Consider the following 21,842-nt stretch of genomic DNA (forward strand, 5'->3'; position numbering starts at 1 on the left):
AAAAAGTCTATTTAGAGTAATAATAATTATACATTTTATTTAGAGGAGGCGCCTTTCTCGGCACTCAAGGACACCCGTACACAAATCGATTAAAAAACAAGTAAAATCACAGAACAACAGGCTTCAGGCGGAGTAGGCAGTCATAAAGAGATGAGTGTTAAGTTGTGGTTTGAATTGGGGAGTGAATGGAGTTGGGATGGTGGTGAGACGGGCGGAGGAAGAGGATCTGAGGGGACGGGAGGGGGTGTGAACATGGAGGAGGTCTGGTATGGAGGAGGCGAGGTTGTGAATGGACTTCACTGTTAACGGGAGGATTTTGAATTTGAACCGGAAGCCAGTGGAAGCTGTTGGAGGACAGGAGTGATGTAGTGGGTTATGATGTGGGCAGCTGAATTGTGGACCAGTTGAAGTTTATGGGGAGATTTGTGAGGGGAGACCAAAGAGGAGAGAATTACAATAATCCAGACGGGAAGTGACGAGACTGTGGACGAGGATGGCAGCAGTGTGCGGGGGGACAGGTAGGGGCGGAGGCGATTGATGTAGTTAAACGCCATATTTGAATTTTATATTTTCTCTGTTGGGCTGCAGGTGGTGCAGTTGGCTAGCAATGTTGCCAGCAAGAAGGTTGCTGGTTCGCGTGCCATTGAGGACACCGGAATCTGTGTGGAGTTTGCATGTTCTCCCTGTGCAGCGTGGGTTCTCTCCGGGTTCTCCGGCTTCCTCCCACAGTCCAAACACATGTTGAGGTTAATTGGTGATTCCAAATTGTCTGTAGGTGTGAATGTGAGTGTGCTTGGTTGTCTGTCTCAAGGTGTAGCCTTGTGATAGACTGGTTACCTGTCCAGGTGAACCTGCCTTCACCCTGAGACAGCTGGGATAGACTCCAGCCCCCCATGACCCTAGTGAGGATTAAGCAGCGTATAGATAATGGATGGATGGATTTTCTCTGTTTCTGATCTCACGTGTCAGTAACAACTACAAACGCTCATTTGCGATTACCTCAATTAAAAATGGCGGTCGTCTCATCTTACAGTATCCATCAAGAGCATCCCAAGAGAGCGCTCGTCTCTCAGAGATTACACGTATTTGTACGGCGGAGATTTCTTTCATTTAAACGCTGCTGAAGCTGTTTGTAGGTGAACACGATCAGGTGCCATTTCACTGGAGGTTGTAACTCCGGCGCTTTGTTTGGGAGTTTACATCTTTTTTTTTTTTTTTTTCGTGTTCGCATTGATTTTCTGAACGTGCTCCAGTTTCCTCCCACATTCAGAAACATTCAGGTCAGGTAGATTAGAGACTCTAGAAATGTTTCTCTTTATCTGCGTTAGCGGCGTGGCTCGCTTACGACCGGCCCATCGTGTTTCCCTGTCTATCACTTAGAAAGGAAAAAAAAAAAATCCAGCTTTCTGTGACAATGAAAAGTCATGTACAAATAAAAACTACATCTTTATCAAATGTTGGTAAACTGCTCGATACGTAGTGATGATGTCCTCATTCACATCTCAGCACCTGCATACATTGACAGTAATTACTTTACATATATATTACCTATTGGACACTGCAGCATCAATCTAGCACTTAATAAAACATCGGTGAACCCCCACTGGGACGTCATACCTGAACACTAGAAGTAATATAATTAGCTTGTTAGCAGTGTAACAAGCTGCATATTTCCTTTTAATATGTATTGAATGTGTTAACGCATTCATTCTAGAAACAAAATGTTCTTTTTCTCAATCAAAATTGATATGAGCTGGAAATAATTCAAACGTGAGTCAGTTGTGTGGCGTCTCTGACTTATCACTGATTAAGCAAGGAAGCAAAAATGCATCTGTCATGGCGATTTCTCAGTGTCCTAATGTTCTTTAATGGTCGTTACTGCACAGGTGGAGCAGAGTGAGTCCAGTCTGTATACTTGCCGTTTAGTGGATGGTTTATTTGATTACACTGGGTTACAAATAATATTTTTTTAAAGGAGGATTTTTTAACTGATTTTGGACATCTTTGCAACACTGAATCCAAAAATGACATCAGCTTTTCTGTATCAGGTCAAGTTTTTATGCCAACTCGATTTAAAAAATTTAAAAAAATTGATCTTATCACTAAATCGATTCCATTTTTTGACATTAGCGTTTATTTAACTGATCCACAAGTTGATGAGTGTAAACATTTGTAAAGGCACATTTAAGTAAATTACATGTTTCATCAGCATTGCTCAAACTTCAGGGGGTGAACACGCTTTATCCTGATCACCAAGCTTCATGCCAAAATAATCATGAAAAGCTTGTTTTACGAAGTGGGTGACCGAGTATGTATTTGGAACCAGAGTGTATTCGCCACAGATGTAGCAGAAGACATCAGACTTATTCCTACAAGCCCTTCTGGCTGAAGCCATTTGTTTTGAGTGTATGTACTGAGGCAAAGAACACTAAATATACAACAATGTTATATAAAACTATCATAAACTACAACTAAAATCACCATGTGGTGGTGTTCACTCAGATGTTCACCTTCATAAAATCACTCTAATGTGTTGTTCATAAACCAGGGGGTAAATTTTCTAAATGTAATTCACCTGCAAATATTTATACTATCAACTTGTAAAGGTTTCAGAATTTGTTCATTTCAGGAAATGGAAAAAGAATTTTGTATGATACAAAGCATAGATACCCTCACATGGACACAAAAATGTAGAAAAAAAAGTGCATGTTGCGATAAATGCAAATTTTGACCTTATTGAGCAAAACTTATGTAATATTTGGATTCAGCTCATTGCAACTGTCCAAAATGAGCTCAACAATGGGTGTAGACTAGTGTAATATGCAAAAAATGAAAATACAGCAGTTTTCCTATGATGAATTTGGTATTTATCTGAGCCCTCCCTCCACCTGTGCCTCCTCTTCCTGTCACCTGTGCCCTCTATGTCTAATTACCGCCACCATGTGTCCAAATCATCCATATGAAATTACCTGCAGCCAACAACAAACACAAATGGCTCCTACAGCATCTATGCAGCAACGTTTCAATCAAATTTTAGTGCTTCTTAAACAAAAATGTTCAAATTGACACGATGCAAATTCTAAAAAGGTAAAGTTTAGAGGAGAGTTCAGGCCGTTGGGTCATCTGGACAGCACTGCTGAGTGACTTTCTATAAAGACAACTCCCAGATGTACATCACCACATAGAGCCCCGTAGGAAATAAAGATTTTAAATTCAATTGCAAATACCTCTGGCCAATGAAAAAAAAAGAGACCAACTTCAGAGTTATGTGCTCCCTGTGCTATCTCCTAGTAAAAAGGACGGAGCGCCGACAAAGAGAAGAGAATAAAGAAATACAGTAATAAAAGCACGACAACACAAAGGCTCGGATTGGTTTTTCAGCTCTTTCACAACATGGAACACGTCTGATCTGGGAGATATTTCCTCGCTGTGAAAGCGCGATTGAACACGCTCCTTAACATGAACTGTAAAATGTAGACCGGCATCAAAAACATCCCCTAAATGTTTGCCGTGTAGTCGGATATCAAAAGTAATCCGAGTCGCTTCATTGTCGTCTGCTTATCATTTATACTGTATGAACTGAAGGTTTTTTTTTTTTTGTTATTCACAATGAAAACACCTTTGAGGAATACTGGTATCGTTGAGTAGAAAATAGAAAGATAACCAAAAAAAAAAAGTGAATCAATTAGATAAACATCTGTCATTCAGTCACACTCCATAGCTGCCATGGCGTCATCTCCATCTCACACAGTAAGTCTTAATCAAACACTATATTGTTTGTGTTGCCGCAGTTTTGTCGGGGCGTGATTCATGACACAAACAAATTCTCCCGGTCCCATTTCGGGCTCGCCCGTTTGATATTCCGGTTGCGTTACGTGCCTTTGAGTAACTGTGAGTTGTAATCAGACGTTTCCAGATATCTTGACTCGACTGAAGGACTGGTGGGTGACGAGCCTCCTTATTATTTATGTCCCTCCAGTCTCAAATATAAATCACGCAACACAGCAAGACGTGGCTGCTTTTCTTCCCCTTCCTTTCCTCCTCCTCCTCCTGCAGAGATACAGCAGAGAAGTCGGCGGCTTCATTGTGATTTTGTTTTATGTGACGGAGATTGAGAGTGCGGGGAGAGTGCACCCAGAAACAAAAAAAAAATGGATATAAGGCACTCCATCATGAGTTTGGGTGTATGTGTGTGATTATTAGTTTATACAAGAGATACAAACCTCCTCTTTTTTTCAAATTGCTGAATATTCTGTTTACAAAAACTTGTACGGCCAATGATCTAACGGATCTCTTCTCTCTCTCTGTTCCATTCCAGTGGGCCCACATCCTCTTTCCAAAGAGTGCAAGACCAGTCAATGAATTATGAATGTTAAACAAGATGACCTCCTCTCAGCAGCAGCAGATGATGCGAGGTCCTAGGTGGAACCGGGCCTTATCCGACCCCCTGTTCGTGCTGCTCCTGGCCCTCCAGCTGCTGGTGGTGGCGGGTCTGGTTCGCGCCCAGACGTGTCCCTCTGTATGCTCCTGCAGCAACCAGTTCAGCAAAGTCATCTGCACCCGGCGAGGTCTCCGGGATGTTCCCGACGGGATCTCGACCAACACGCGCTACCTGAATCTGCAAGAGAATCTCATTCAGGTCATCAAGGTGGATAGCTTCAAGCACCTGAGACATCTGGAGATCCTGCAGCTGAGCAAAAACCACATACGCAAAATTGAGCTGGGGGCCTTCAATGGACTGGCCAGCCTCAATACCTTGGAGCTTTTTGATAACCGCCTCACCACCATCCCGAACGGGGCATTTGAGTACCTGTCCAAATTAAAGGAGCTTTGGCTGAGGAATAACCCCATAGAGAGCATCCCCTCCTATGCTTTCAACAGAGTGCCCTCATTACGGAGGTTGGACCTTGGGGAGCTCAAGCGGCTCTCCTACATATCTGAGGGGGCCTTTGAAGGGCTGAGCAATCTGCGCTACTTAAATCTGGGAATGTGCAATCTGAAGGAAATTCCCAACCTTATTCCCCTGGTGAAGCTGGATGAACTGGAGATGTCGGGGAACCAGCTATCTGTCATCCGGCCCGGCTCATTTAAAGGGCTTATCCACTTGCAAAAGCTTTGGATGATGCACGCCCAGATCCAGACCATAGAAAGGAACTCTTTTGACGACCTGCAGTCACTCGTGGAGCTCAATCTGGCCCACAATAACCTTACCCTCTTGCCCCATGATCTCTTCACTCCTTTACATCACCTGGAGAGGGTGCACTTGCATCACAACCCATGGAATTGTAACTGTGACATCCTCTGGCTCAGCTGGTGGCTTAAGGAGATGGTACCAGCAAACACTAGCTGCTGCGCGCGCTGCAGCTCACCGACCCACCACAAGGGACGATACATCGGCGAGCTGGACCAGAACTACTTTCACTGTTATGCTCCTGTTATTGTGGAGCCTCCCGCGGACCTAAACGTGACAGAAGGAAGCGCCGCAGAGCTGAAATGCAGAGCCAGCTCCTTGACCTCGGTGAGCTGGATCACGCCCAACGGTTCCATCATGACACACGGTGCATACAAGGTCAGAATCTCTGTGCTCAATGACGGCACGCTGAACTTCACCAACGTAACCATGCAGGACACGGGCACGTACACGTGTATGGTCAGTAACTCCGCAGGTAACACGACAGCGTCCGCCACACTCAACGTGTCCTCCACGGAGAACAGCAGCTTCAGCTACTTCACCACAGTGACGGTGGAGACGATAGAGACGCCGCACAACGAAGGCTTCACCACCACCGTGCAGCAGAAGGTGGGCCCCACGCCCTCCGCCGGCACATGGGAGTCCATCTCGCCCACTTCGACGACAACCACCACGGTCCGAATCCCGCTGTCCACCCGCGCCACAGAGAAGACGTACACCATCCCCGTCACGGAGCGGGACGGCGAGGGCTCGCTGAACGGCCTGGACGAGGTGATGAAGACGACCAAGATCATCATCGGCTGCTTCGTGGCCATCACGCTCATGGCGGCCGTCATGCTGATCATCTTCTACAAGATGCGCAAACAGCACCACCAGCAGAACCACCACGCACCCACGCGCACCATCGAGATCATTAACGTGGACGAGGACTGCGTAACGGGAGGCCCCGGCATGGAGGGCCACCTGACGCTGCCTCCTCTCGAGCACGAGCACCTCAACCACTACAACACCTACAAGACTGCGTACAACCACGCCTCCACTATCAATTCCATACACAGCTCAGCGCACGAACCTTTGTTAATCCGGGCCAGCTCGAAAGACAATGTACAAGAGACCCAGATCTAATACTTTTTGTCAGACATAATAAAAACCGATGGAATTACACGCAGGCATCACAGACGGGACTTTAGTGACTCTCGGCGGCGAGGACTCGGAGGAACGGACTCGTGTGTTTGGCGAATCAGTGGCTGGCGACGTTAATTCAATGACTTTGGGAATTAGAGTATGTCTACTGTTTCAAAAAGTGTCTTTACAAAACAGAAGTTATTTATTTAAGAAAAAATATTGTGGTTAAATCAAGAAAAAACTGTATTCTGCAATTATTTTTTCAGCACTTAATTCATGTCTTTTGTTGTTTTTTTTTTCTTCCTCTCATGTCACGAGATTTTTTTTTTTTTTTTTTTTTTACTAATATGCTTTAAAAACTCAGAAGACATCTGTCCAAGAAAAAAAAAAATCCTGGAGCAAATTATTGTTTTTTAATTAGTCTTTTTTTTTTTTTTTTTTTGGTATAACTGTCAATGTTTTTTTTTGTTGGATCAGATGAGATAGTAACCTCATTTCTCCCCATGTATCAAAGAAATCTAGAGCACATTAGTGATTTTCTCCAGCTGTGGATTAAGTGATGAAATCTTTTGTGACCATCTGTAACTGAGATGAATTAAAACACTTGTTCATCATTTTTACAGTGAGTGGCAGAACTGTTAGTGATGAAATTTGATCATAATTCACTGTTTAATTACAACTGTCACGTACATTAAGCACCCTCTGCTCTGTCGTCGATGGACTGAGGATCTTCAACGAGGGGAAACACATCCTGCCTTCTGCTGTTGTACAAGTCCAGGCTCTCTGTTTTAGAAGTATGGTTTTTTTTATCAACTCCTATCGACCCGTCTTTGTGTTCCTAATGTATATGCAAAATATAATTTTATCCCTAATCTCACTTTGTGTTGACTCAAGTACCCTGCCACTCAGAGATCTTCTGATGATTACATACAATCAATTGCATTAAGATCCACTGAGATTCTGAAGGGCGCGATACAGACGCAGCAACATTCATGAGTACTTTAGAAATAACATAATTGTGGTTGAAAAGGATGAGAATGATGTCTGTGTAGATTTTCTTTTTTTTTTAATTCTGGCAAAAATCCAAGGCCTCCAAACGTTTCCGGTGTATCATGGCCTCACCTTTACCTTACGGTGCTTTGTACTGTTGCATATGAAGACGATTGCTTTGAAGCCACCCTTTTTTTTTTTTTTCACGCTGAGACCCCCTTACCTCATCTGCAGTACTGCGGGAGCACCGTCAGAAGCAGACTGATGAGCTGAAGAAAGAGCTTAAACCCTTTATGCAGCTGTCTGAGCACACTGCCTGTCATCTGTGTGCCACATTTCCACATGGGCAGTGCCTGGCAGCCCCAGATTCACACCCTGCCCCTGCCAACCACAGGACTTGGCCCTGAGTGGCAAGGCTTATGCTGCGAGGGGCTTTAGGGATGAATGTGTGGGATCGGGCATCAACCAGATGTTTGGGTTGCACCTGCCTCTCTCCCCATCCCTTTGTGACAACACAATTTACATTTTAATTGATGTGCCCGTGGGCTTTGGATGGACACAGCTCTGCAGGCACCCATACCCTGGAAACCATTTCAAAGTCCCTACTGTAAAAAGTGGTGCCAGGCACCATAAACGCAGCGGTTAGGCAGACATCTGGCAGATGTCCCTGGGTTTATTTTTAGCGAGTATGTGCAGTTTTTTGGGTTTTTTTTGCTCAACAGTGAAATATAAAGAAAGGTCAGGCCACTGTCATGCTTAACTCGGGTTTGTGTTTTTATCACATTAAGGTAACACACAGGAGAATGCCTCACGGAAAAATGCAGTTACAGATCGTGTCACGTACTTTCTGTGGATCCACCGTTCATGTCACTACCCCACAGGCTCCACCCAGAACTCATACGATGTGTTTCAAACTTTCATCCTCTAGGCGTCTGTGAACAGATCCAGTGCTGTGATTGTTAGCGGTGGACGCCACTGTCTGGTTCTCACAGCAGAATTTCAACAAACCCGCATCTCAAACTACTCCGGCTGCATATGTGTGCGCTCATCTTGTTCCATTCACATAATTCACCAAAACATGGATAAAAAAACGCTGCTTCCATCTGTACAACACTGTCCAGCTTACAAGCAGGACTGTTCATAAATGTGAAGGCACCTGCTTCCTGCTCTTCAATTGGCCAGAATCCCTCCAAACAGCCTTATTCCAAACTTCCAAACACAGCAGGAGACACATTCGATATGTCGTCACTCACTCAAGAATAAAGACAAACTCTCATGAGGTGGACGTAAACCGTCTGCAGCCACTGTTAAAGTCTACGCAGAGTGTTTTCTTCTCAAATTCTAACGAAGAAGAATGCGACACCCCGAAGCTTAACACTTTAAATTGAAATTAAATGCGATTTAGCTTAAATTAAATCTTAATGCAATTAAACAACACGATAACCTGAAGCCCTATTTGCACAGAACTAGTATGACCTGGGGTGCCGGTGATAGTTAATAAAACAAGTGCATAGATTATATATGTTAATAATCAATGTCCTTAATCTGCATTATGCATCATGTAAAGCCACTGCAGCAAATTGCCCTCCATATGTTGCCTAACACAGAGGACAACTAATAACGTTAGCTATGCGGGGAAACAGCATAATTTCATTTTATTGCATATTTTTCTTCCTCTGCCAGATAAAGGATTACGGAGGTTTAAGTAGAAATTATTAAGCTGTGATGCCATTTGAGATGCAAACGCAGGCGGCTACTACGTCTACCCGGTATGGAGAGCCGCCGTATGGTTCGGGGTAATTTGATCAGCGAGGTAGTTCTAATTTAGTCTGTAAAGTCGAGCGAGTTAGCAGCTCAGTGTGGGGAAAACGAGGTCCCCAGGTAGTATCAGTCCACACTGACTGAGATAACAGATCACCCCCATGTCATGCTTTTCTGTCACCACCTGCACACCATCCATCCCATAATTGCACCTGTGTGGAGTCGGGCACATTTGTAAACCACAGCAGGACCCTGGTCTGCGTCATTATTCTGTGTTTAAGTTCATTCTGGTGGGATGTTGGAGACCATCTTCCCTTTTCTTTGCCTTTAGTTGGAGGTAAATCGTCTGAAAATTTCAATGGTAAATTTGTTGCATTTTAGTCGAGCTGTCTCATGTATGTAAGATATCTAAATATTTTTGGTCAATATTCCTTTTTTTTGTTTTGTTTTTTTATTTGGTTTCCACATTCTTTTCTTTTTTCTGAGAGGGAATGCTGTTCTAGTGGTAGATTTATATTAAAAAATAAAAAACATTTTGAGAATAAAATAAAACAAAAAGACAAAAATTTTTAAATTTTGATTTTACATGTGCCAACAAACCTGTTCTAAAAGTGAAAAAAAGAGAAACATGCTGTAAAAGAATAAGAGATTGATTTTAATGTAAGCATTCTTTCATGACCTTTAAAAGATATGGAGATCGATTATAGAGACCAGACTTTGTAGTTCATACACAAAATATGGTTAAAATAAACTATTGTTGTTTTTCTGTATCGCCTGATTCTTGTTTTCGACGCGCGCCGCAGGAGGACTGACGGATCACAGCTCAGGAGGATTCAGACTTTCAAAACAAAGAGTAGATGATTCTCTGCAAAACATTTTCTGTGATGCCAACTTTATAAAACATACATTTATACATGCCAATAACAATATATGACTATTTCAGTTTTCATCCTCAAGAGAAAAGATTTTATTATCCTCGGCATAGAAATCGTCCTTTACATATATTTATGTAGATTTGTGCTAACAATGTACACGATGCCTTTTTAACATGACTGTTTCTCACCAGGTATCGGTGGAAACTCATAATCACTGCAACATTTCAGGCATCTCTTTACACACTGACATCCATGATTAAACTACAAGATATACTACATAGTCGTGACTCGATAATCTGACCCTTAACAATCCTAAACGTTGCTATCCAACAGGTTTTTAGGAAAAACGAACGGAACCCATGAAAAATAGCCTTAACATAGCGACAGCCTTGGATTCTGACTCCGACATGACGTTTTATGTCACAAATCAGGATGACGGCGTATTATCTGACTGAACAATCCCACAGATTGGCTACGTTCACACTGCAGGACTTGATGCTACATTCTGATTTTTTTGTGAGTTCCTTCACATTTCCAGTTAAATGCGACTTGTATGTGATCTGCTGTGTGAACTTCATACGACCCAAAAGTGTCCCGCATGCGCAGAAGAGGACACGACGACGTCACACGCAGCGAGCGTGCTCAGTGTTGATGGAAGTAAACATGGATGGCGGCGGTGCCTCCGACAGTAGAAGCAGAAGTGCGACCGCTAACTAAACTAGCATCAGCAGCTAAGTACTGTCTGTGCGTTCCGGCCACTTCCACCCCATCAGAGCGCTCCCACAGGGTGGAAGTGTCCCCCGACCGAATATTCAGATATTCATCATTAATTGGGCCTGAATATCCAGAGACCAGAAAGTGCTATTGGGACCAGCCCTACTAGTTATTATAACAACTATGAACAATAAACAACTAATGAGCCTTCCAGCATCAAGCCCTCCTTGTATCTCGACCTCCGTCTTGACAATCCGACAGCCTTGCTATCCCACATCAAAGAAGGTGCCGGATTATTGAGTCACGACTCTACATTTGTCTCATTTCCCCTCCAATAACACTTCTCCTTCATCTTTACACGTTTGCTTTGTCCATGTTTGTCATTGCTCAGATTTGAATGTTATGTGACAAACAGCACTGATAGAAAAAGGACAGCAGCTATACTATGAGGGAGATCTGTTCCATTCAGAATAAGAGCAACAAGCAGGAGGAACATTTCACTATCTGATGCTTTTAGTCTCCTGAGCACTCAGTACATTTAATGACATTATTGTTTTCTATGTCCTTGTGATGTTATTATCAAACTGCACATCTCTATATTATCTCTACATAAAATCCACTTATTGAACTCTTCTTCTTTTAGAACTAATATCACCATATTAGTTTAAAAAAAAAAACATCTTATGATCTTGAGCAGATTTCATCACAAGACAAACAAGATGCTTTACTTTTCAAATTAATTTCTCCATCATTAGCATCTTGTTCCACTCAGTAATTAGCCAAATAAAATAAGATTGAGCCATCGAGTCGTACCGAAAAGCACAAGCCAACAGCAAATATTTGGGTCTGAGAGCGAACTCATCAGTAAATAAAGTAGCTGCGGCGTCACGTGTGAGGGAATCAAAGAGTTTTGATCAGCCGATTGCAGAATGTCTGACAGAAACTAGAAATGACAGCGCTTTGAGGGTCTGATTCTTTTTTTTTTTTTTACGAGACGCAATAAACAAACATCGAAGAGATTAGTAGCTGTTGTTTTTCTCGGTGGATATATAATTTTACACAAGTGTCACAACGAAAATACGACCAACTGAGCTATCGGAGTACGGCGGCGGCAGATCTTTTCGTTTTGATATATGCTAAATAATGCACAATTGATCTATTTAATATGTGCAGTATGAGACATTTACTTAACACTTAAAGAGCGTCTCTGGCTTCTAAGATGCTGTACATGCCGGGAGATTTGTTTACATCCAAAGCGATGAAGACAAATTAACACACAAACACGGCGTGACCTCAGAGCTGGCCGTCGTATAGATCCGACTCATATTTACACTCTGTAGTGAAAGTTTCATTAATCGATATTAACACAGAGCTTCAGTCATCGTAGCTCAGGGTTTCAGGGCAGCAGATTTATTGACCCATTCATAAATATGGGCATACATGTAAACGGACACGAGCTGAACAACAGCTGCGCAAATGCCAAACCAATCAATCGATCGTAAATGAGGCGGCGCTCGCCGGGCCGATCGACTTGGCTTTACTCAGAATTATCCATGTTCTGGATTTTGAGCCACGAAATAAAGCTGGAAGAAATTGAATTTTGCTCTTTTTTTCATTCTCACAGCAGGAGGAGCTTTGATTAGATGTATTCATCAAGAGTAAAGCCGCTATAGTGGCGCTATCAGTCAAAGCGAGTATAAAATGCCCCGCGTGCTGTGGCAACACAAAGCTGCTAATGTCGATGAAAAAAATACAATCACATACGAACACCGCACAACACGCTGCTGATGAAAAACGAAGGACGGATAATAACACGTTTCAAATTAATCGTAAAGGTTGCTTTAAATAACTGCTTCGACCTTTTCACCTCTTCGCTGTACGTCCGTATCAGCCAGACATAAACAAGCACACGGTTTCCCTCCTGTAGTGGAAACACTGCCGACTGGTCTCCTCTTTGAAGTTGTGTGACAGGTTGGTTTTCATAATAGTCGCCTATTCAAAACACAGCCCAGGGCCTGTTCCACTGGCTCCTCACTAATGCACCATTAAACTCCTCATTTTCTTATTTATTCTGCTCCTGAGGCTCCGGTAAATTAATGGGTGCTTAATGCCCGTGCATTGCTCGCTATGCAAGTGTTTTTCTTATGTAATTTTTGATTTCCAACGGGACGCTGTGGAGAAAAATATGCCACGAAAAGGAGCGGTTCGCTGTGTGTTTTCTCTGACTAACTGTAGTGTTTATAAGGAAGCTTTACTGTTTAGATTACATAGAAGTGTTGAACTTGTTCCACCATTAAAGGGCAGCTTATCAGCCCCGTATAATCTCATCTGACCTTTGACACTGTGACATCCCTGTTGGGTGCCAGTACAGGTTCCTGATTCTGGGTGTGGTCAAATAGCTCAAAACTTCGACTAGAGATGGCAGCAAAACACGACTTTTCAGCTTTCTGGTGTTAAATTCCCAGTTACTGGAGATGGATTAGAGCAGGGGTCTCACACTCAACTTACCCAGGGACCACTGGAGGGTGAGGCTGGGCCGCATCATCCACAAAAAAAGGCTTTCAAGTATTCCTAAAAAGTACAACTGATCCAATCTTCTCAATCTTTATTAATAACAATTCAGAATGTGATCATTCGTCATCCTCCTATCTACCCCTTGCTACCAGAGACCTGGCAGCGCTTCCTCTTACACAGCTGAGACACATTTGGCTTGAGGCAGGAAGCATTTGAGACCCTCAGTATGGCTTGAAGATGCTCATCAGTAAGTTTGGACTCTGACTTATAAAAGTTCATAGTGGAGAAGAGCTTTTCACACAGACAGATAAAAAACAAACCACTGGGTGACAGGATGTATGTTCCCTCCACTCGGTGACACTCCCGAATCATGTTTCAAGTGACTAACGTTGCTAACTCGCGTTAGCCTGAGCTATGGTAGCCCACAAGTGATAAAAAAATAGAAAACGCCCACCCTAACCCTACGACTCGCACAGGTGCTGCACTCACTAAACTTTGATGTCATGTAGAGGGTCACAAAATATCAGCCCCCCGGCCTCAATTGGCCCATTGGCCGCGAGTTTGAGACCCCTGGACTAGAGCACATTCACTGTCAGGGCCCAAAGTTGTACCTGCTGTCTGAAACTCATCATCTTTTTTCATGCACGGAGGACAAAAGTTGACAATGTGCAATGGACAACATCCAAGACTACCTACTTGTGCTGTCTTCTCAATGCTTGCAATGACATATAGAGACAGACATCCTCTTTATCACACGATCCAACATCAACAAAAGGAGATCAGGACAGATACAAATAAAAGTTTAGCTCAAAGGATCCAATTAACACGAAAATCACTGAGAATATGAAGGAACATCATCTCATAAAGACAGCTTGTGAGCACATTTTCTCATTAGCCGCCCAGGAAAGCTCCAGAAAACCAAAAACACCGTCTAAAAATACGATATTATGTGCCTTATTTATTTGATGGTATGCCCTTATTTTCGGCCCTCTCTACCCTGGGACCACTCGTTGCCAGATGTGCTGAAATGACGGCGGCTCTTTTGAGGTCAGTCGCTGCCCTTTTCCTTCAGCTACTGCAACGTGACATCAGAAGAACTCCAGATCAAAGAAGAGCGTGTTCTACTTCGGCAGGAACAATACATGCCGCCGCATTAGCACATAGCAAAGGTTACACAGTTACTGGGAGTGCACGGACTTATGAAGGAACAGGGTGAGTTGAGACTGCGTGCTGATTTTATGTTAAGCCCACTCTGTTGTAGGCTGAGAACATCCAGGCCCTTAACCCCTGAACATTCACCCACTTGTTTACTAAAAAGACTAAAAGCTTAAAAGCGTTTTGTTCTTTGCACACAAGCACAGCCCTGTGGATGGCAGAGAAGTTGAGAAACTTTGCAGTGTATGTATTGGTGTCGTATAACAGCTTACACCAGGTGGATCTGTGTTTTAATGCTTGCAAACTTTGAATAGTTGGTCCAATTAGCGATCGAATGGGCCAAACTAAATCCAAAACAGCAGACTTTTTACTTGAGAAACATTCAGATTGGTGACTATTAAGGGGTGAAATGACAACCAAGTTCTTGCTTAAGGTAGAAATGGTTGAAAAAATATGTCTAAAACAGGATTTTAAAGCAGAAACAGTGTCAGTTAATCAAATGCTAATTGGAAGATTGCTCCGAAAACGAGACGTCAGCACAGCCAACACCTTCTGACCTCAACCTGGAGTCTGAAACAGGTAGCAGGCCCATCCCAAGATGATTAATTAAGGAATTAAAAGTCCACTTATGTACTCTGGCACCCGGCCATGTAAAGCTTTCTGAGGCATAGGTGGAAAATGGGAAAGAAACTGAGCCCTCTTATGGACTGACCTCTCACCGAATGCCACCACGGAGAGGCCACAACCCTCTACAGGATAAAGCAGGTATGGCTGATAAAAAGGGATGGAACTAAGCTACATCCACAATAATCTGACAAGAGCATCTGGTTTGGAAAAGGGCACTATGTGAAGTTTAGCTGTATCTTGGACACTGTGGCAGGTAAACAAGGCTTTAACCCACAAGTCAGGAAACATCATTTTCTCAGTGTTGCTAAAAGATAATATTGTCACATGACTGTGCCATTTAGTAGCTCGAAAACATTCATCATGTCTTCTTAGTGATAATATAATGTTCAGGTTCTCTATTCAGACATGTAGAGTGTGGTTTCTTATTACCCGACAGTTTCGGCGACAACGCTCGCCTTCTTCAGAGATGACAACTGACAGCGGGTGACGTGTCAGCCGGCAGATTTTGACAGCCGGCACCTGCGGCACGCCCAGCAGAGCCGCCAGATCCGCCGGGCAAGCCACGCCCAGACCGAAATGGTGTGTCGTGGCGAGCTCAATAGACCCGACCGCCCCGCCAGGCGCGCCGCACTCCCCCACCGGTTACTTTTTCTGGAGCAGGGAATCCCAAACGAGCGAGAGCATGAAGCCCCCTTCGTCCCTGTTCATGGTCCTCTCAGCGCGCTTTCTGATTTCAATTGCCTCTCTGATCCATCGTTTGTGTCTGTCCTGTTCAATCCCGATCATGCTTGCCCCGTACCAGTCCATGATGTGAATGTTTGTTTTATAGTGGTCCGATATTGCTGATTTGAGTTGTTCTCGTAGTGCTGTTTCTTTTTGTGCTCTTGTGAGTCGTGTGGCTGTTTCCTTTTCACATTCCTTCTGGTGTTCTTTCTTTCTGGTGTAAAATGGTCTCCCCGATGTATGTGTTATTGCAGGACTTGCATGGTATTTCGTATATGACATTGCACTTTGTACCATTTAGTGTGACTGCATTTTCCTTAATGCCTCAATCATCTGTCGAAACTGACACGGAGCACTCTTAGCAACACCCTTAATGTTTGATAAGGCAGCTGAGCAGTGGTTAGGGTCGATGATAAGCGCCCCTGTTTGGTGAGAATTCAACCAAACAAACCTTTCACTGCAAAAAGTTCTGTGACACTCGACGCATTCAGACGGTTTAATTGAGACACACATCAAGCAGCTAGAACATTAAAATCACCTTCCTAATATTGTGTAGGTCATCCTCGTGCCAAAAACCGGATCCTCTGAGTGCTGTGGGTGGTGGGATGGGGCTTCAGTGGATCAGGCTCTAATGGTTTTAATGGGTTCTGCGGATGATCGGTATGCAACTGTGTGCCATCTGTATGGCAGTGAAATGAGATGTTAGGAGCGTAGAGACAATACAACTGGTCCAAGAATTGATCCCTGAGGTATGCCACATGTTGTCTGTGCAGTTAAAGAGATGGATGAATCGAGTGAGCGATAAAAAGAGAGCGAACACTCTTCACTCCCTATTTTCCAGCTTTATACTATCAGACGAGGCCTGACAGCAACCCTGAAAATCACATTCTTAAATCCCACCTAAACGGCATTACGCTCTGAAAGAAACACGTTTGACATATTCTAAGGTGACAGTATGACGTAATGAGAACCACAAAGTCCAAGTTAGGAGGTTGAGCAAGTCTTTATGTTGTGTTTGTTTGGGGCAAATATTATTTTTTATCTTTTTAATCACTGTTTGGTCTTAATGAAAATACTATGCTTTAGGTGAAGTTGACCCTACATTTCAGAAGACTGGTTAGGTTTAGGTACCAAAAAAACTTGTTTCAAAATATTTTGCTTTGAAAGATCACGAGGATGCAAACTGTCCAGAAGCTCTGCTGAATGATGAGAGAACGCACGACTTCATTAGCAGAGAAACTACAACAGGAGAGGTGTCGTTTCATCAAAGGTTTCCTTGAGAGCAGGTAATTACTTTATTTCCTGCCATGTTGCTCTATATGCTGACACGATGCTCTTTAATGCAGTCTGTTGTGCGTAGGGATGACAGGTTCATATGCCACGAAAAGCAAATAAGATGTCTCAAGATAAACAATCATCAACATTTTGAGTGAGACGATATCCACCAAATTGGTCTAAAGTCAACAGAAACATTTCAATAAGAGTTGTGAGTGTAGCTACACCTCATCGTTCTTTTATGTTAAGCAAAAAAAGTCTGACGCAGTAACAGCCCGTCGTCCATCACCGTCAACAGGAGCGGTTTAAACAGCAAAAGAAACGTTTCAGTCGTGAAAATAACTGAGTCGAATCAATTTTGTTCACATAGTTTAATATTACATATGCGCCTTAAGGGGCGTTATAATCTGTATAATATACAGCACCTCCTGTTCTAAGACACCGAGAGAGCATCAGTGTTTTTGAAACCGCATAAATTCACTCGCTAAGGATGTTCTCATGAATAAAATGTGAAGCAGTCTCGAGCAGTAACACAGAGGACTGACAGTCGGAACAATTCTACAGTTTACCACAACTCTATGACACCAAGTCTCATCCATCCATCCATCCATCACTAGGGTCGTGAGGGGGGTCACCAGTCTATCACAGGGCTACACTTAGTGACAGACAACCAAGCACACTCACATTCACACCTACGGACAATTTAGAATCACCAATTAACCTCAACATGTTTCTGGACTGTGTGGGAGGAAGCCGGAGAACCCGGAGAGAACCCACGCTGCACGGGCAGAACATGGAGACTCCACGCAGAAAGACTCCACGCGAACCGGCGACCTTCTAGCTGCGAGGCGACGGTGCTAACCACCGCTCCACCTTGCAGTAATTAAAGTAATATTGCTTTCACAGCTAATGAGGCTTTACAATTTGCAGTAAATCCTCTTACTCACTGTACGGAGAGGCGCTAAGAACTATTCAAGTAGATGTCGTCTCAGGATGCAAGAAGTGCACTCAAAGTAATCTGTACCAGGAGAACCGGACTAATGCAATTCATCTTGTAAAACCAGATAAAAAATCCACTGTTCCATGACTGCATGGAGGATATATGTAGCTCCAAATGAACAAAAAGGAAGATAGAATGAAATCTGACATATACAAGCTGCATATTTATCCATAAGTGCCGAATGCCCCTGAACAAAATCCACAAATATTGCAAATTACATTGCCACATGCTTTAGCACACCTTTCTGATTTTAGATTAAATCAAACAAAGAAAACTTCAAAACTATCTCCGTGGCACCTTAGATGACTTTTCAAGTTCTTGCAACAAGTGAGGACAGGATCCACCTCCTACATGGACCAATTTACCTACATGGACAGCTTCACATTGCCACAGCAGGAGGCAGCCAACAGGTGTAATTACAGCCACAGTGTCATCTAAATTCAGCAGCACACAGTTAAAGAAGATGTTTACGCATAGCATAGCTGGCGAAGCCGACGTCCATATAGAAACTTTTTAGCACCGTCAAACATTGAAGCCAGTGCAGGCAATTAATATGTCTGACAGCAGCTACTGTCCTATAAGCAGAGAATAATGGGACACAACAGAGACACAGTGCAGCGACTGTCATCCTCCTGGTCTTCAGGATCCACATTTAAAAGAATATAAAACTTCATCACAGGGTTTCCCTTCACCGTGAGAAGAATCACTTCTTCAGGGTGTGTTTACAACCTGCCAGAGACGCAGCGACGCCGCTTACACAGCAGACACGGAGTCAAACACATGCAAACCCTCACTCCCTCTGTTTTTTTTTCTTAAATGCACACATATGTATGCATGTGCGCGAGGCGAATAGCGGTCAGGCTTCTGTCTGTGTGGGCGAAAGGCTGGAGGCGGTGGCGGCGGCTGCTGCTGCTGCTGCTGCTGCTGCAGTGTACTGTGTCTGTGTTCCCGTGGAAACTGTGGTTGTGGGATGCACTGACTAAGTGACCCTGCTTAGCATGCAAAGGATTAGCCGTGCACAGATCCCCTTTCTTTCAAACACTGAAACTTTGACAACCTTTTACTCCAGGCCACAAACTACATATTTTTAAATCTCATTTAACCAAATCAGCATTTAGAGCCGTCGCTGCTTTCAGGGAAACATACGAACCACGAATTTGCAAAACAATTAATTACAGAAAAACAAGCAATCATTTGAATTCTGGGCTATCAAATACCCAAGTCACGTGTGTTACTGTATCTGGGAAACATATCAGGCAATGCTGAATTAAAAGAGGACATATATTTACTGAAAATGATGTTAGCAGCCTGCAAGAAAGCAATCACAAGGGAACGGTGTAAAGCAGATCCGCCAACACAGCAGGACCGGCAAAAAAAATGTGCGTGAGATACATGTAATGTAATGGAGCCGTTGACCTGTAAGATAAGAACTCAAGAAGAAGTATGTGGAGAAAAATGGGCTGTTTATACGACGACAGCATGAGGACAATTATACTGAGAACAACCGGGGAGCAAACTGTAGAGACGTGGTTCGAGGCTCTTTTTTTTTTGTTTTTTGTCTTCCTTCTGTATGTTCTGTATTTCAATTAGAACTTTGAAGAATAAAACCTTTTGGATTGCGGCATTATAAAAGCTATTGATCTATTTCACTATATACAATAAATCTTAAGCTGTACACATTGGAATGTGGAGGAACATCAACACCAAATGCCACTTTTTTTGTAAAGGTGTTTAACTTAAGGAGCTACTGCACATGTCAAACGTATGTAAGTGTTGTTAAACATCGTAGAACTTTGAGCAGCGTTTTCTTCTCTTTTGCGGCTACCTTTTGAGTAGGTTTGTGGCTTTTTCACTTCCATTCAGAGCTCCCTAAAATACAGGCATCCTGGATTTTCGAACATTTTTTTTTGCATGTTTCCTCGATTAGCTGTAACATTAAACACATACCTCAAATTACATCTTTAATAATATGTGGGGATGCATAAAGAGATGTATGGTGGATGCTTGAGAAGAGTCACTGAGCTGTAAAGACTGGATAAAGTCACATATGGTGGCCATGTAGGCCGGCGTCGAAGGCATGGAGGGCTGGAGAAGGGATGGAGCATCTCCATCGTACATGCAGCCAGTGGTTCAATTACTGAAAGAGTCTTAACAGTCGAAGTCAAAGCAGTGCATCTGTAGGACCAGTTTGAGGTGAGTCAGCACTCAATCATGCATCTTGCAGTTAATCTTATAATAATGTTTTTATTCATTTAAAATAACAAACTCCTCTTTTTTTAAGTCAACTTGAAAATGTCAACATTTGGTCAGTAGCAGCTGCAGACGGTGAGGTCAGAATGAACAACTTTAGGCTCAACAGGTGTCCTTATGCTTATCAGCAGTGAGATTTAAGAAAAACTGACCATCTAATGAAAACCGCTTTATAGCAATAAGTTACAAAAAGATTCTCCTGCATCGTCACCAAATTTGATGGAGCAGAAATGAGCTTTAGCATAAGGCTACGTCTATTTTAGTAGCACCGGGAGGTTCCTTCAGTAAATAAGAAAGACTTGGGAACCACAGAAAATGTTGTATAACAGACAGGGCCTGGTCCTTGCACAGACACCTCCTGGGTGGAAGGGTTCACGTCTACCGGTGATGAAGGCACGTCGAAACCATTTAAAGTGTGTTTGTAGGGGACGGGCTGTACTGGATAATGTGCTTTACATCAAAACTACAGTCAGCATTCAAAATCTACTCCAAGGCTTCAAGCTTGGCTTCCAAAATTATTATTTTTCTCAGACCTAGCGGGAATTTTTAAAACAATCATACTAATCTCTCATACCTCCATGCAGCTGACAAGACTCCGGTGACATTCACAAGTTGACGTGATCAATACGGCGAACCACTTAGCGCTGCCGTCTTTGGGTGGTACGGACGTGCACAGCTGCATGTCATCTGTATAGCGGTGAAAATCAATTCCACGGTCCCCGGGATGGAGCTGTAAGACCCCCCTGTCACTAATTAGGTGATTAGAAGTTTGTAGGTTGCATCTTTACTCTGTCACATTCAATACATAGTAAATCAATCTTTGTGTAACTGTGATTTATAACAGCGCGCAGGTGCTCCTCTACACTGTTTTTGTCACAAATTCTGCCATAAATCAACTCTTTATTTGCTTTGAAATCTGTGGCTGCCGGCACACTCTCTTCGCGTGGCGGGGTTAGGAAGCCTCCACGGATGTTGAGGCCTGAAGACTTGCTGTCAGGTCCCGTGGGAGTGAAAGGGAGTGAAGTGGAATCCTTGAGTGTAAATGGGTCATTGCGAGACGAAATGATCAATAAACTGAAATAGAAACCATTTATTTCTATCTGCTGCAATTAAATGCACCGAAGTAAAAACCTGGTTCTTGTTCTCTGGAAGCTGCGCGGCGACCTTGGCTGTAACATGTTGTTTTGTGGTGGAGGAGTCGCTGAATGCTGGGAGGCAAATAAAAGTAGCTCTACAGCAATGCAGAAATACTGCATTATGGGTAAAAGTCATGCATGAAAAACACCAATTAAGTAAAAGGACATTAGTATCAGCGGCAAAATGTAGCTGAAGTGTTAAACCAAATGACTAGTTTGGTTCCTCTGACAAACGTTTCATCATATGTAAAATCTTTATAAATGTTAAAGCAGTGTTGTAGCTACTGGAGGTGGTTTGAACTAGTTTATTTATATACAGTTTTACATACAAGTGGCCGGATAGATTTATGGGGACGTGAGATGATTAAAGTTGGAGAAAATTATATAAAATTCTGATAGACAACTTTGATTTCATTGTGAGGTCTTTTTTCTCTAACTATTGATTTTTGAAACCATGTGAGCACTTTAGAGTAATAAACTTATTAGAGCCGATAACAACTTAAAGA

At 43.0% G+C, this 21,842-nt stretch overlaps 1 protein-coding gene across 1 annotated transcript; it reads left to right on the plus strand.

The window, feature by feature from the left end:
- The first annotated feature begins 4,369 nt into the window (after window positions 1–4,369).
- On the plus strand, window positions 4,370–6,316 carry lrrc4ca (leucine rich repeat containing 4C, genome duplicate a). The gene has a single exon (XM_008275859.1). It carries the CDS (start codon window positions 4,370–4,372, stop codon window positions 6,314–6,316), a length of 1,947 nt encoding a protein of 648 aa, XP_008274081.1.
- Window positions 6,317–21,842: the final 15,526 nt, after the last annotated feature.

Source organism: Stegastes partitus, unplaced genomic scaffold (genome assembly GCF_000690725.1).
Source record: "Stegastes partitus isolate 25-593 unplaced genomic scaffold, Stegastes_partitus-1.0.2 Scaffold60, whole genome shotgun sequence".
Classification (NCBI taxonomy): Eukaryota; Metazoa; Chordata; class Actinopteri; family Pomacentridae; genus Stegastes; species Stegastes partitus.